Here is a 14,573-nt window from a genome sequence, read left to right on the forward strand (position 1 = left end):
GTGTGTGTGTGTGAGTGTGTGTGTGTGTGTGTGTCTGAGTGTGTGTCTGAGTGTGTGTGTGTGTGTGTGTGTGTGTGTGTGTTTGTAGTAGGCCTCAACCTACACTGGGCTGTGCATGTTTCAATGTAGCTCAGACACATGTGTACGTACACACAGGCTAGAACATGGGACAGATGAAGAATTCCAGATTTTTGTGTGTGAAATGATACAAATGAATGCACTCTGTGGGGGAGTGTGTGTGTGTAAATGTGCTCCTGCGTGTGTGTGCAGTCTCAGGCCACATTTCAGACACTCAGCTGCTCTCACACTGAGCGTCGGCAAGAGAAACCAGCAGTTGGAATGGAAATCATCTTGAATATTCCAAAGTAACTAGGCAGGATAAAAAAGGCAGCAACAGGGGGTGAAAATGTATAAAACAGATATCAGATTTATTGTTTTACCCACTATAGAGTTTTGATATCAACACTAAATCAGACAACGTTTGGGCCCCAAAGCAGGCCGAGGGTCTTGAAAGCCCAGAACCCAAAGTGTGCCAGGAATGGCCTGGAAGCCGCAGGGACGATGAGGAGGAGGCACTGACCCAGTTGGCACACACTCATGTACATACTCCCCTTGTTATATATAGATATCCACGATCACACCGAATATTTGTACTGTGAAACAGCCCGCTGACCCTTCTGGTCCAAACAAATTCCCCAGATAAGAGGGGTCAGTGGCTGTGATTTACTTTGATGTTTTAAGCTAGAATACAGCGTTTAAAAACTGCAGAGAAGTTGACTCTGGTGCTGGATTTGATATTGTCTTTATATCCCTTTTCTGCATTTCTTCACTGTCTTAGGAATGTTTTGTCAGCTCTACACTTTGCTCGATGGCTCTGAGGATGGTCAGGATTCAGGGTTTGAATCCCTGCTGGTAGAGCAAGGTGCTCCAGCTGGAGGCACACATTCTGAATCTGCCTCGGCTCAGATTGTTTATGGATGAAATCATCTACTGAATAGCAGTTATATTCTTACATGTAGTGCACAAATGTGAGCACAATTCATTGTAAGCTATAGAGTACTTAAATCCTCATTTCAAGCTGTGCACAGATGTTAAGATGCTGTTAAGATGCTCCAGTTTCGAAGATTTTCATAACTGAAGTTGGAATGTTACAGATTGTGTCTGGCTTATGGTCTTATGAAACTGCTTCAAACGAGTCATAGTGTAAAACTGATTTTCAAAACTCCTGAGAACTTTATATCTGGAGGAACAAGAGTTTAAGAGGAGGATATAGAGCATACAAAATAAAAAACCATTACATTCTTTGCCAAAAATATAAAAACACCAAACACGTGTGCAGTTAGTGTGCGTTGGTCGGTAAAATGAGCCCTCTGGGTCACAGTGAAACCATTTCCACTGTGTTTGACATAGAACATCTGCCAGCATGCAGTTCACCTTACAGCTGACATTCTCAATGTGGGAATCGAACCACCAACCCTGGCAGGGTCCGAGCCAAAAAAGGAAGCCTATACAAGCCAGATCAAGTTATCTGTCTGTTACATTGCTTTAGCTTTGCTGTATAATATTCTGCTGGTGAGTCGATCTGTTTTTGTCTGTGGATATTGAACCTCGCTGCACAACAACAGTGATCATCCATCAGCTTATTGCACCGAATTAAATCATATTAGATTTAAACTTGCTGCCTCTCTCTCTCACACACACACAGACTGCTGCAAATATTTTATTTCCTCAGTGTGGTATTAATTATTTATTGGCAACCCATGCCACCTATTACAGTACCTTGGCAGTACATCCTACAACTGAAAGGGCTTTTATTAGCAAACTTAATATAGTCAGGACTACAAGTAGAGGAAGAGCACTGAGTGAGCTGGAGGTTTACAGCAGATCAGTTGCTCCAATAGGCACATGCTATAATAATAATTTAAAACTGGCATTGCTGTATGCTGTTGGTAAACTCATATGCATTTAATATCACTTATGGTAACGTTATTAAATTGTGTCATTTAGAACATACACAATGATTAGGAGTGTTATAACTGGATGTTTTAACATTAGAATGATATTTTCTATCAGTAGAGTTTATTAACGTGAAGTTAAAATTAAGCTAATTATGACTTTACTACATATATTACAGAGCGTCTCCTATACCAACTAATGGCGGCTTTTCTGTTCATGTGTTTCATGTGATTATTTTCACGAGATAAGCTAACGGACCGAAAAAAGGCGTCTTTTTGCGTTCACGCGCACGCACCCCTGAACCCCGGGTCTCTGCTGCCCGAGGATAGAGCCCGCGCGCCGGTCACTCAGGGGACAAGCGGAGTTCAAAGGGTCACGAGGACATTGTCCACTTTGTCTGGGTGAAGTGTGTGTGTATATGTGTGACGTGTCTGGCTGGCCGGCTCGAGGACAGGTCAACTTTCTCTCCCGCGGTCTGGCCATCAATTAGTAAACCCCGCCATCAGCAGCAGCTCGCGCCCCTTGTCACTTCCCCTCCGGACCCTCCGCGTGCGCTTACTTGGCCCCGGCCTCGGTTTCTCCTCGCGCGTCGTAAATATGTGCGTGCACGTTTGGAATAAGAGGGTTACAGGTTGGCGAGTGTTAATGCGCGGATGTAAGTAGGCCAGTAAATCATAGAATAAAACGGGTTCTACTCCTCAGAGTTCACTTTTGGAAGGACAATGTCACTGTTCGTTAATGTTTAATTAATGAATAAATCATTTATCAACCAACAACCTCCACCACAGAAAAAAAACAGCCTCTCTCCATACATTTCTTTACATTTTATTGAACATTTCTCATAGGTAGTATACGTAATTACTTGACAAAAACACTAACATAAACAAACAATGTAAAAATCCATAAAATATACACTTTCCTGAACGTTTTTAGGTAGTTTGGAGAATAACATCAGTAGGTTAACACCCCCTCCCACGCGCCCCCTCTATATTGGAAAAGTAAAACAGCTGGAAAGGTTAAATTACCCCCACCCCCACCCGCAATTACATTATTTCCACCGTACAAGGTGATTTTTTCCTTGCTTATTTCTATACAGTTTAAATATGAACACCATATGACATACATACACTTCTCAAATAGCTTTTCCTCCCCGCATTGTTGTGTGTATGATCGTGTTTGCACGTTTAGTTGAAGGTAATACACACAACACGTTTAGGAAATCAGAAGAAAAATAGTAATCGGGATGAAACAGCCCGAAGTCGAGTCCTAAAGCTTCAAAACAAGTGCCTGCAAGACAGGAAGTACATCTGACAAAAGTAAAACTAGGTAGAATAAGAAGTTAGGTGGTTTTCTTGGAATGCAACAAGAAATTGTGTCTAAAGACAGTCACCGTTGGCCGACAGGATACTTATTTAATGTATTTTTTAAATACACTTCGGATGCCATAGCCTGGCCCACTGTCCCCTCTCTCTTTTTTATGCCCTTGTTTGTCTTTTTTATTTCTTATTTTGTTCAGTTCTTTCCGCAGTAAACGGTCCCATCTCAAGACTCCAATGATTTCCTATTTTTTTATAGAGCACACAGAGATGCAAATTCAGCCTTTATACGCAGTTGGATAGCTTTTTTTGGTGGGTGGCGATATTAGAGGGGTTAAAATATGGTTCCACTTCTCCCTCTCACTTCTCTAGCACATGTTTCACCCCTGCTCCGGTAAAAAAATAAAAAATAAAATAAAATGTAGGCTACTTTTTCCCAGAGTTTTCACACCAGACGAAAGTCTGGACCAAGTTTGAGACGGGGAGGGGAAGGGATTAACCAGCATGTCTTTTCTTCCACCCTCCTCTTCCTCTTTTATGTGTCTCACATCAGTTTGTTTCTCCTCTTTCACTCCGTCCGTTTCTCCTCTTCCTCCGTGCCGTTCACCGTGGAGGAAGAGGAGGAGGAGGATGAGGAGGAAGAGGAGTTGATCAGCTTGTTCTCCTTCTTCCATTTCATCCTCCGGTTCTGAAACCAGATCTTGATCTGCCGCTCGGTGAGGCAGAGCGCGTGCGCGATCTCGATCCGCCGCCGCCGCGTGAGGTACCGGTTGAAGTGGAACTCCTTCTCCAGCTCGAGGGTCTGGTGGCGCGTGTACGTCTGCCGCCCGCGCTTTCTGTCGGCACCTGCACACACAAGGACGACATATTATCCATCCTACTGAGTAAGCCTGGCTGATCGTGAATATTCTAACAATGATTTCATGTTTTTACAAGGTGATAAAGAAATTGCAACCTCTTGGCTTACTGCATGAGTTAAAGAATACTATGTGAAATATACTTTCATTCATATTTTCTGTAGGTAAGTCAGTTTTCACAAGAACAAGAGAAAAATAGATGAAATGTAAGGGGTGATGAAAATATAAACTATAAGTCAGAATTTCGGAGTCACAACTTTGAGATAATCCTTAAAACATGTCAGACTTTTAAGTTTCAGTAAATGCAATTTGGATATCATAATTTTGAGTTTTGGCTTACTGTATTATTTTTGGCTTAAGGTTAAGTTTAATAATTTGATTCAAGATACGATTCCCCCTCTGTTCCTGCAAAACAAATTTAAAGAGTGAGAAAAAAATGGTACTTGTGTGTAAAGATGTAAAAATAATAAAATAAAAATTCTGATATAATGAGTTAAAAGTGTTAATCACTAGTTTAATATTATGAGATGGGAAAATAGAGGTTCCTCCGAGCATCTGCACAATGCAGCTGAATCAGATGCTTCTCAGCAGACTCCCATGGAAAAAATGGGACAGGAATGTGCAGCCTGTTTGAGTGTTCCAGTGCCCCATTTTCTCTTTTAAAAATGACTTTTAACTTAAAGGTATGAGATAGCAAGTATTAAGTATAGTAAACATCTAATTTAAGCATTTAGAAACCCACAATTGTGAAAAATAGTATTTTTAATTCTAGCATTCCTAACATTCCTATTTTGAATCCCCAAAAGCCCCAATTTCAATCCACTTCACTGATAAAGTTTTGACTTGCCTTCTGAAAGGAAGTTATACTTTGGAATACTGTGCCAACTGTAAAATCTAACAACATACAGTATATTAATAAAAGTAGTAAGCTAATTCTCTAAAACATTGAAGTCACTCATTCCCATGGATTAAACCCAACTCAAAAATAAATTGTCGAAATAATAACTTTTGAGTCTACTTAAATTTGGGCAGCATTTTAAGTATTGGTAATATAATTCTAGTTTGTTCCATTGACAAGTTGAAAGTTTATATGTAAGCCCAAAACCCCCAAAAATAATTTGTTTTTTGTCATACATCAGCTGTTTTGATAGGTAATGCAATAATTTGCTTTGGTATAAGGAAACTGAGTAAATTTAATTTAAGTGATAACTTGCATTAAAGGTAGTCTTTTACTTTATTCAGATAAACAAATAAATAAATTTTAAAAATGCATATGAGAATATATGTATATAATATATGTAAAATATTTACTAGTTTTGAGTTCAATTGACTGAATTAAATCAGTACAATGAACTTAATTTACTCAAATGACCTTAGCAATAAATAACTTGAGTTACTTGTACTGAAATCAAACATTTTTTCATGCTTAAATAGTTGGAGGTAATACATTTAAATTATTTAAACAATCGGTTACCTCAAAGAATTTGAGTTGGACTAACTCATCAGGTTTTACAGTGTATCAACAGTGAGCTGGGAGTTTATTTTGGATTCAGCAACTTAAAGCTGGCTGTACTATTAGAAATATTTTACTTAAAAAGTAAATTGTCTATAAAGGTTTACTTGTGCTATGATCTTACTTACTAATATTTGTTTTCATAAATCATATTTATATCATATATATTATTATAGTTTTATCACAAGCTATAATCCAAACATAATAGTACTCTAAATTTAGCAACATTACTAAACATTTAAAACTATTTTAGAAATGAAGCCTTTACTGTCTCAAACAAAAAGTAATACGTTTTGAAAACACATTGATTTAAAAAATGAATAAATGAATACTTTCAATCACATCTTTGTATCTTGGTGTTGTTAACTAGCCGCAATCCAAACCTGGTAGCCACTTGTTGCCACCTCCACTTCCTGGCAAACACATTTGACTTGTGGCTTTGTAAACACCGTAAAGCAGTTACTAAATGATGTGGTCGGGCTGTGGGTTCAGCTGCTGTCTGTCTGGGCCCCTGTTCAATATTTACCTCACAGTGTTTTAGCCTTAAAGCAGATTTTAGTCAACTACATAATTAAAAGGATGGAAAAGAGGGCAAAATCTAACTGACTGTGGCCACAGATGGAGCCTCCAGTAGGAGGATCAATAAAAGAATATGCTGAGAGTCAACAGACATGTTAGAGCATTGCTAATGTGATTTAAGAGAAAGGGAACAAAACAATCCACTGCTCCTCATGTGAGTTAGTGCTGAGTAAGACCACAGAAACCATGTTGACCTTCTGTCTTCACGAGGTCACACAGCGCCTGAAGGTTGAAGAGAAACTGGGTCACATTTTCACAGCTCAGAGGTCGTCTGCGGGCCACACAGACCTCGAAACTCTGCAGATTCCTTGCGAAAAAGAAAAAACTCTTCTGCTGAATATCTGGCTTTTAGATTAGTCTGGCAGAAGTGATGTTGGGAATTGAAGTTTGAGCTTCGGATGCTGCTGTGAAGTTTCTGAAATGTATTCTTTAAAATTAGAAACTGGCAACAACACAGACTCGGTTTTGGGGTTGTGCTGAATTTCTGCTGTGGAATCTGTAAATAGACTCACCCTGCAGGTCATCTGAGCAGCAATAAAAAGAAAGAGGCAGCCTGTGAAGAATCAGCCTGGGCTTTGTGACTGTTTGTAACAGCATTAGCTGGTGTTTAGTGAAGGCCCATAAATGTGTGATGGAAGATTTTCTGTGGAAATCCTCACAGGAGCGAACAGTAAGCAGACCAGAGGAGCAACGAGGGAACACGTTGGCTCATCTGATGTACAGCTTACAATCTAAATGTTTTGTTGTGTGTAATCATCAAAGGACTGTATGATGATTTTCCTCCACATCTTTGCAGCACAGATGCTTGATATAAATCTTTGGGACATAAATCCCCCGACTGTCCGTTTTCTGTAAATGAGCTGAAGAAAGGAAATGGATTTACTTTGATTTGATATTGATTTTCAAAGTCTACAAGCTCTCCATGCAGACACTGTCCTGGCTGTCATTTGACACTGCAGGCAAGAGCTTTTTTACAGTCATACAGTATACGAGGAGGGCTGGAGCTACTACTGAGGACACTGAGGTCATGTCCTCTGCCTTTCCTTCTGGGAATTTGGGGTTTCGGCAACCTCAGAGGAGTTTACATGCTACAATTCAATTCTTTACATGTGGTTTGTATTTGAAAGGATGATTCCAGTATTTCTCCATGAGAACGTAATTCCTGACAGTGTGGATATAGGTTTGGAACAGCATGTAGACCCTCGCGTTGAGAAATAACAGAAATATGTAATTTAATATAGCTTTAGTTAAATACATAAATGATTAAAAAAAATGGGGGAGGTGAAAGGGAGGTCTTGGGGTATTTCTAAAATCCTGCCTGTGGTCCTGTGTGTGAAAAAAAACTTTAAATGTACTTCACTTCTAACAATGTTTAGTGTATTTCTGTGTGTGGTGGTGCATTCAGACTGAAGGTCTCTGAATCAATTCACTGTGCAATAAACCTCAATAATAAACGCCAGAGGATGATAAAGCTTTTAATTTGAAAAGTTTTTTACTTGTTTTTTATGTTTTTTACTCTCTCTCTGTCTCTCTCTCTCTCGCTCTCTCTCTCTCACGCACACACACACACACACACATATATAGTTTATCAAATAATAAGAGACTGAGTAACAGGCACCTGGAGTCACTTGATGTCTTTTCTAGCTGCAGCTCTGCTTTTATTTTCTGAATGTCTCCATGTCACTTTGGAGTTATTTTCTGTTTTTTTCTTATTTATTTATTTATTTATTTATTGCCATACCAATTTATTTGACTAAACACTCCCACTTATTCCTGTGCTGCTCCATTCAATGACATTATATCAACTTTCTATTCCATGTACTTTTTATTTTAATTATTCTTTATTCATGTAAGTGAAAACATGTCTAAAAATCTTAGTTCATCTTAGTTCAGTATTGTTTGCTCTGCTTTGTTTTGTCCCTGACAATAAACACTGATTTAAAGGGAGAGTAAAGAGTAAAATTAAAAATAAAAAAATAATGAAACAAAATCACATTTGGGAGTAAATTAAATATAAAACTATTTTATCATATTGAAATACCTCCAAACAGCCCAGGTAATCCTCTGAGATAAGCGCAGTTACATTTCTTTCCCCATGATCATGTGTCTGCCTGCAACGTCCCCGCGCGTGTGCGTGTTCGTGTGTTTGTGCGCGCGCCACAGTTTATTGAAGGCAGCAGTCAGTATGTGTGGGTGACTGAGTGTCAGCAGCGTGGAAGTGTGTGTGATTAAGTATTTCTATGTGAGTATGTGTGTGTATGTGCTTATCTGTGGACCACTTCCTTTTTGCTGCAGAGCGCGGTGATAGTTTGTGCTGCGCGTGTATGTGTATGTGTGTGTGTGTGTGAGAGAGAGAGGGAGCGAGAGAAAGAGAGAGAGAAAGAGAGAAAGAGAATTCATCTCCATTGGTAATATTTTTCTGCTCTCGCGCTGTCGACGGTGATTTATTTGCGCTCCAACTCGAGATGGAATTCTCTGGCAATCAACAACAAGAAGGGACTGTATTGTGCTCTTTCTCTCTCACACAAACACACACAAACACACACACACACACAAACACACACAGACTGGGATAGATAGAAAATACATGTATAAAACAATAGGTGTTTATGTGAGAGCTCGAGCGCCTCTTTAATAAAGCGATCGTGTTGTTGTTCTCATTCGCCTGTGTTAACGGGAGAATCCGGGAACCTTTCCTCCAATCATCCTCTGAGCCTTGACTGGAATCGGATCTAAATTTAAAATTCTCATAAGAATTCATTATAACGGCTGGACTAGGTTCCACCCAACCACAGCCTCCCTACAACACACACACACACACACACACACACACACACACAGATAGAGCTTTCCATAGTGTGTGTTTTTATTTCCATAATTTTCTATGTTCCTATATTCCAAAATCACGTTATTCTCATTTAACTTATAATAAATAATAAATAAATATATAATGTTTTATAAAAATCCGTTGCCTTCTCTACAGAAAGAACGAATCTGTTTGTCTTTATGAGCCTGGAGCCAAATAAGATCATTTTTGATTTCCTTTTTTTTATCACTCTTGCTCTCCAAATGAGAATCACTTACAAAAAAACACACACAAAAAAAACGGCACTCTTCTATCACACACACACTACACGGGGCAGTGGGACAGAAGGACGTACAGGGACGGAAATTAATGAGGAAGCCTGCGGCGCCGGAGAAACTGACCAGTAGCTGCCAAAGAGGCTCCTGCTAATGAGGAGGGACCTGATTTCTCCCAAAAATAATTTCACGGTAAGCTTGACTGAAGCTCTGTGTGTGTGCGTGTGTGCGTGCGTGTTGTGTGTGTGTGTGTGTGTGGTGGTAAGTGGTAATCGTTTAGTTGAAAAAAAGGTTACCTTATTATCTTTAATGATGGTCCTGTTTTCCACATGACCCAGATTTACGCACATAAATACTTATAAAATATAAAAGCGCACGTAAAAATACACGCACGCGCATGGCATCCACTCAGTTGCGCACTAATGGACACGCTTTTATGCCTCCTGTGTGGTTGCTGTTTTTTGAGAAGGACGTCTCTTTTACGCACGAACACTGACCATATTTCCCGTTTTTTACGCGCCACCATTTAGCATTTTAACGCAAACATAAAAATGCTCTTTGTGCTCTTTGTGTGTTTGTGTTTGTTGTGGTTCGAGGCTCGCGAGGCCCCACATCCATTCAGCATCCAGCCCGTTGCTGTCGCACAATACCGCTTTTACAATCGGGGGAAAGGGCAGGCATTCAGAGATCAAACCCATCTGCTAATTTATAGTGTTTATAGTATTAGCGGATTGTGGTGACAGTACAATAGCACAATGGGCTTTCAGTGGGCCAGCTAGTACTGACAGAGAAACACAAGACTATCAGGTAGGAGAGGCTGAGCTGGGCCGAGCCAAGCACTTAACGGTAAGAGGAAAAGACTTTCTCTGGAGGTTTTGGAGGTTTTCTTCACTTTCAAACACTTTGGAATAATACTGCAGCCACCCCTGCGCTCCACTGTCCCCCTTTTAAACACAATACCACCTAATGAATATTCACCAAGTCTTAAATTATGGTTTTATGGAGGTCGCAGAGCCATAAAAGATCTGCAAAGAGAGAGAGAGAGGTTGTAAAAAAAAGTGACAGAGAGAAAGAGACAGGCAGGCATAGTTCAGCTACCGGCAGTGGCCGCTGCGCAACCGGGCCAACAGTTTAAAGAGCGTTTAACGTAATTAACATGCACACACACCTCTCTCTCCCCCTTACACACACACACACACACACACACACACACACACCATCACCCATCCATGTAATCATCCCCTCTTTTCCCAACTCTTCTTAGTAACCCCACACCCCCCCCTCTCTCTCTCTCTTTCTCTCCAACTTACCTGTGAGGCCTCGCAAATTATCTAATCACCTCTCACAACATCTCCATCCACCCTCCTCCTCCTCCTCCTCTCTCTCCTCACCTGTGCTTCTCATCCAGGGGTAAATCCTCAGCCCTTTCTCGTTTAACTGCCGCTGCTGCTGCTCCGGGCTACTCTGCCTCCTGCAGGCCGGCTCAGGGAACCTGTCGGTCAGTGAGCACAGCTGAGGCCGACCGGGGAACGGCTCCGCGGCGCATCCCTGCAAAGAGGAGCACAGCTGCCCGGCTCCCGGCGCGCTGTATGCCCCTCTTGTGAGCACTTCGGCAGGGTTGAAAGGATGCGCGCTGGGCTGAGTACTCCCGCTGCTCCGGTTCAATCCCGAAAGAGACAAACAGAACGAGGAGGAAGAAGAGGTGGAGGGAAAGGAGGAGGAGGAAGGAGAAGAAGAGGGAGGGAAAGGGAGCCCTCCGCTGCCTCTCCCACTGGAGACATGGAGGTGATATCCGCTGGACACGAGGGCGCACGAAGAAGACACGTCAGGAGCAAGAGAGGAAGAAGAAGACTGGAAGGGAGAAGTTGGAGAGTCTGTGAAGAGCAGAGCGGAGCAGCTCGCAGCGGCTTGTTGGTATTTAGAAAACAGCGCGTTGGCGAAGTCGAGCGAACTCATAATTTGGCCGCCGGTGATTTGTAGGCCCGGGGCGCTTTAGTGTCGACTTTTTACGAGGCACCGTGAATTATTGGCGAGGTATTACTGTCTAGATTTACACCAAAAAAAAAGTCACCCCACCCCACTCTCCTCCTCCCCTCCCTCCCATTGCCTCGCGGACCACGTGACCTCAGGTCCATGTGATGTCAAGATGCCCAATGGCCGACGGGGTTTCCCTCCGGATGCAATATTGTAATGGAAGAAATTAGCTGCAACACACAGGGAGTGACCGCTGCAACACACACGCACACACACGCACACAGCATTCAATAATAGAATCAATACGCAGCAGCTCGGAACGTGTCCACTAATCACCGAGCGCACGTTGAGCTGGAAAACAAAACGGCTGAGGCTGACAAACATCCAGCTCAAACTTAAATCTTTGCTGTCCTGCTTTACCGGGTTAAGTCGTGCGCAAAAAAGCGGAAAACACCATTAGATGTGATATTGATTAGACTTGGAATGGGATGGCTGTAGGCACGTGCGTAAAGTTGCCGAGAGGACTAAAAAGAGGAGATGGATTTCCCCTGTTTTCCGCGAACGTCGTCTTATTCCAACTCGCACTTTGTAGAGACCACACGTGCAGAAGAGAGGGTCCCACACAGCAGAACAAAACGGGCCGTTGTTTGCCGCTGCTGGTTGCTCTACTGCAGGCAGAGTAATAGGTGGAGACGTTTAAACAACATTGCAGGAGTGAGGGACGTTTATGGAGGCAGTCAGACGTGTCACTTTGAAAATCATTCTGCAATAACGCTCACAATGAAAGATTGCAGCTGCTGCGGCCACAAGAGGCCGCGTTCCACTTTAATTCAACTAATAATCAAAACACGAAGCATTACAGGTTAATATTTCTTAGCTCTGTGCCATGGCTCATGAAATATTGCAGCTCTAAGCTAGGCAAACTAGAAACCTGAGGTTTATCCATTATACTACAAGAAAAGACGAAGCACATTTTACGGTCACTGATGCTATGAGTGCGGGTGTGTTTCCACTCTGCAGCTCATTCAAAACAAATCACCTGCGCCTTTGAGTTCAGGTCTGATTAGTTACGGTCCCTGGCACTGGATCCGGCAGAGGAAACTCACCTGGCCTGCAGGTGCTCGGCTCCGTGCTCATGGTTCCGTACCCCTGACTTTGACCTCTTCCTGCCCCGCAGCACTGAGTTCTTCGAGATAAAATCTCTGCGCTCACTGTAATGTTTAACAGGTCAAAGAGGAGTTATGCGTGCGTAAAAACCCAGTAATTTGTTTTTCTAACACAAGGGATTTGAGACAATTAAAGGATTCGAAAGTAAAGTTTTGTTTGATCACACTGAGAGGAACTGCATGATCCTTTACAAGTGGTAAACTCCACTTAGCTGCTTTACTTTCTTTTAAATGCATTTTTTTGTTTGTGAGCACAGCTTAGAGGTATCATGCGTAAAGCCTCTCGTCCTCACAGTGCCATAAAGTCTTTTACCTTTACAAAAGGGCATGTGTCATGTCCCTGTTGTTAACTCATACACTGGAACAGAGGAGCGTCGACTATTCCGTGCATAACATCACATGCCTGCTCCACTATAATCACAAATTAGTTCACATCCCACTGAGCAGATGTGATTTAAATTATTATTATTTTTTTCCCTCTCACATAGAGCAGGTTCATACACTGTACACAACAAACACAGTGATCAATAAGCAGCAGAGAATTCCAACAGAACGAGGGAAAAGCTTTGGGTTTGAAGATGATTGAAAGTTGGACTACCAACCACCTTCCTGGTCATTTGATAAAATGCCAGTTTGTGAGAATTTGCAACACTAAAGTACAAACAAGGGAAGGAACTGCCTAACCTTTTGGCCTTACCTTTTATAATCCCCACAATTATTATATAATGCACACAAGGTATAAACTGAAGCTTTGTTTATTAGTTTTTTTATATTATTATTTTTTTATGTGGCCCATGTCAGATTCCAGTGTGAACAGGTCGCCCCAAGTGACCCGCATGATGAACTTAGATCTAGAGTGACATAAAAGTCACATGAATTCTGATATGACTGTTCACACTGGACACATTGCAAAAAACAGACTCGTAGCGGATTTGAACCTCATATCAAAGTGTCTTAAATAAGAATTGATAAGATCAGATTCCATGTAATTTGTGACGAGGAAGAAAAAACAGATCTGAGTCTGCAGTGTGAACTTAACTAGGATTACTAGTTTTAGAGTCATATAATGAAACTGCCATGTAGTGTACCATGGGACTGTGTCGGGGTATCAGTTAGGGCACAACAGCAATTCTTTGGGACTTTATTCCGACCATATGCAGATTCACACATAGTTTAATTTAGCATATTCTTATATTTCATATGTCAGACACTGAATGCTTGTTTCATAAAGGCTGGTGGACCATGATGGATATCCCAAACAAAGTATATGTTTATAAACCAAACCATCAAGTGTCAATTGATAGAATCTTTTGGACAACTCAAAGTGGCACTCTAACAACTGTACCCATATAAGTTCGGTTTGCTGGTATTATAACCCTGATGAGATAAAAAAGTTTTTGGAACCTTTGGAGCCCACACTAACTACCCACACACATTGGGCTTTACCGCTTTGATTTTCTGTCCCTGCAGTACTCTTTATGAAAGTGCGAAACATCCTATATAGCCCTTTAACTTGAGCAGGGCTGTCAAAGACGTCCATTAATACTCGCTTTCTTATATTTGTTTGTTAAAACCTTAATATAGCGCCAAAAAGAGCCGCAACAGCATTGTGCAACCGAAGTGCACTATGACGCACTCTTAACTTTAAAACCGGATGTCAGTTCGTCAAAAGGACTCCGGACTCAGTGAGGAATGCACATTTAATCCGCTGCCCATTTGGTTATCTTCAGCTCGGTGTATGTGGAGCCTGCGGACTCACACCCTAACTGCACACTCCCCAGCTGTGTTTGACTTCCTATCTGGAGCGCCCCACGTGAGACAAAGGTTATTTTCCCAGTTAGTGCCTGGAAACCTTTTATTTAGCAGATATTTGTTGGTTTGATGATGATTCCCCATAGCCTCTGAAGCTCGGAGTCCAGTGTACAAAGATATATATGCAGGAGTAAATATGAATGCTCAGTGTGTTTGATCTTCCCATATGGAAACAATCCGAGCTCAAGTCGTCATCGTGATGATGATGGAAGGCAGTGTAATGGTGAATATAGAGGCCTGTAATAATGTAAGTGGAGGTGGAGGACCAGGCCATAAATAACGCGATGTTTGGATAGGTTGTGGATTGTGTGTGTGTGGG

General features: G+C 41.6%; 1 protein-coding gene across 2 annotated transcripts in view; it reads right to left on the minus strand.

Annotated features, from left to right (window-relative positions):
• hoxb7a (homeobox B7a) overlaps window positions 1–11,365 on the minus strand; it is a 12,044-nt gene extending 679 nt beyond the window's left edge. Inside the window, exons 1-2 of one of the 2 annotated variants that reach the window (XM_035654826.1) lie at window positions 10,694–11,365; window positions 3,929–4,118 (exon numbers count right to left, since the gene is read on the minus strand). In XM_035654826.1, coding sequence (XP_035510719.1) covers window positions 3,929–4,118; window positions 10,694–11,258 — 755 coding nt within the window. In that variant the 5' untranslated portion in view covers window positions 11,259–11,365. Of the gene's footprint in view, window positions 1–3,459; window positions 4,119–10,693 lie in introns of those variants that run through there. The other variant, XM_035654825.1, reaches the window with a different exon arrangement.
• Between the last annotated feature and the right edge of the window lie 3,208 nt (window positions 11,366–14,573).

Source organism: Morone saxatilis, unplaced genomic scaffold, assembly GCF_004916995.1.
Source record: "Morone saxatilis isolate NCDOM2014 unplaced genomic scaffold, NCSU_SB_2.0 Contig14, whole genome shotgun sequence".
NCBI classification, from domain to species: Eukaryota; Metazoa; Chordata; class Actinopteri; family Moronidae; genus Morone; species Morone saxatilis.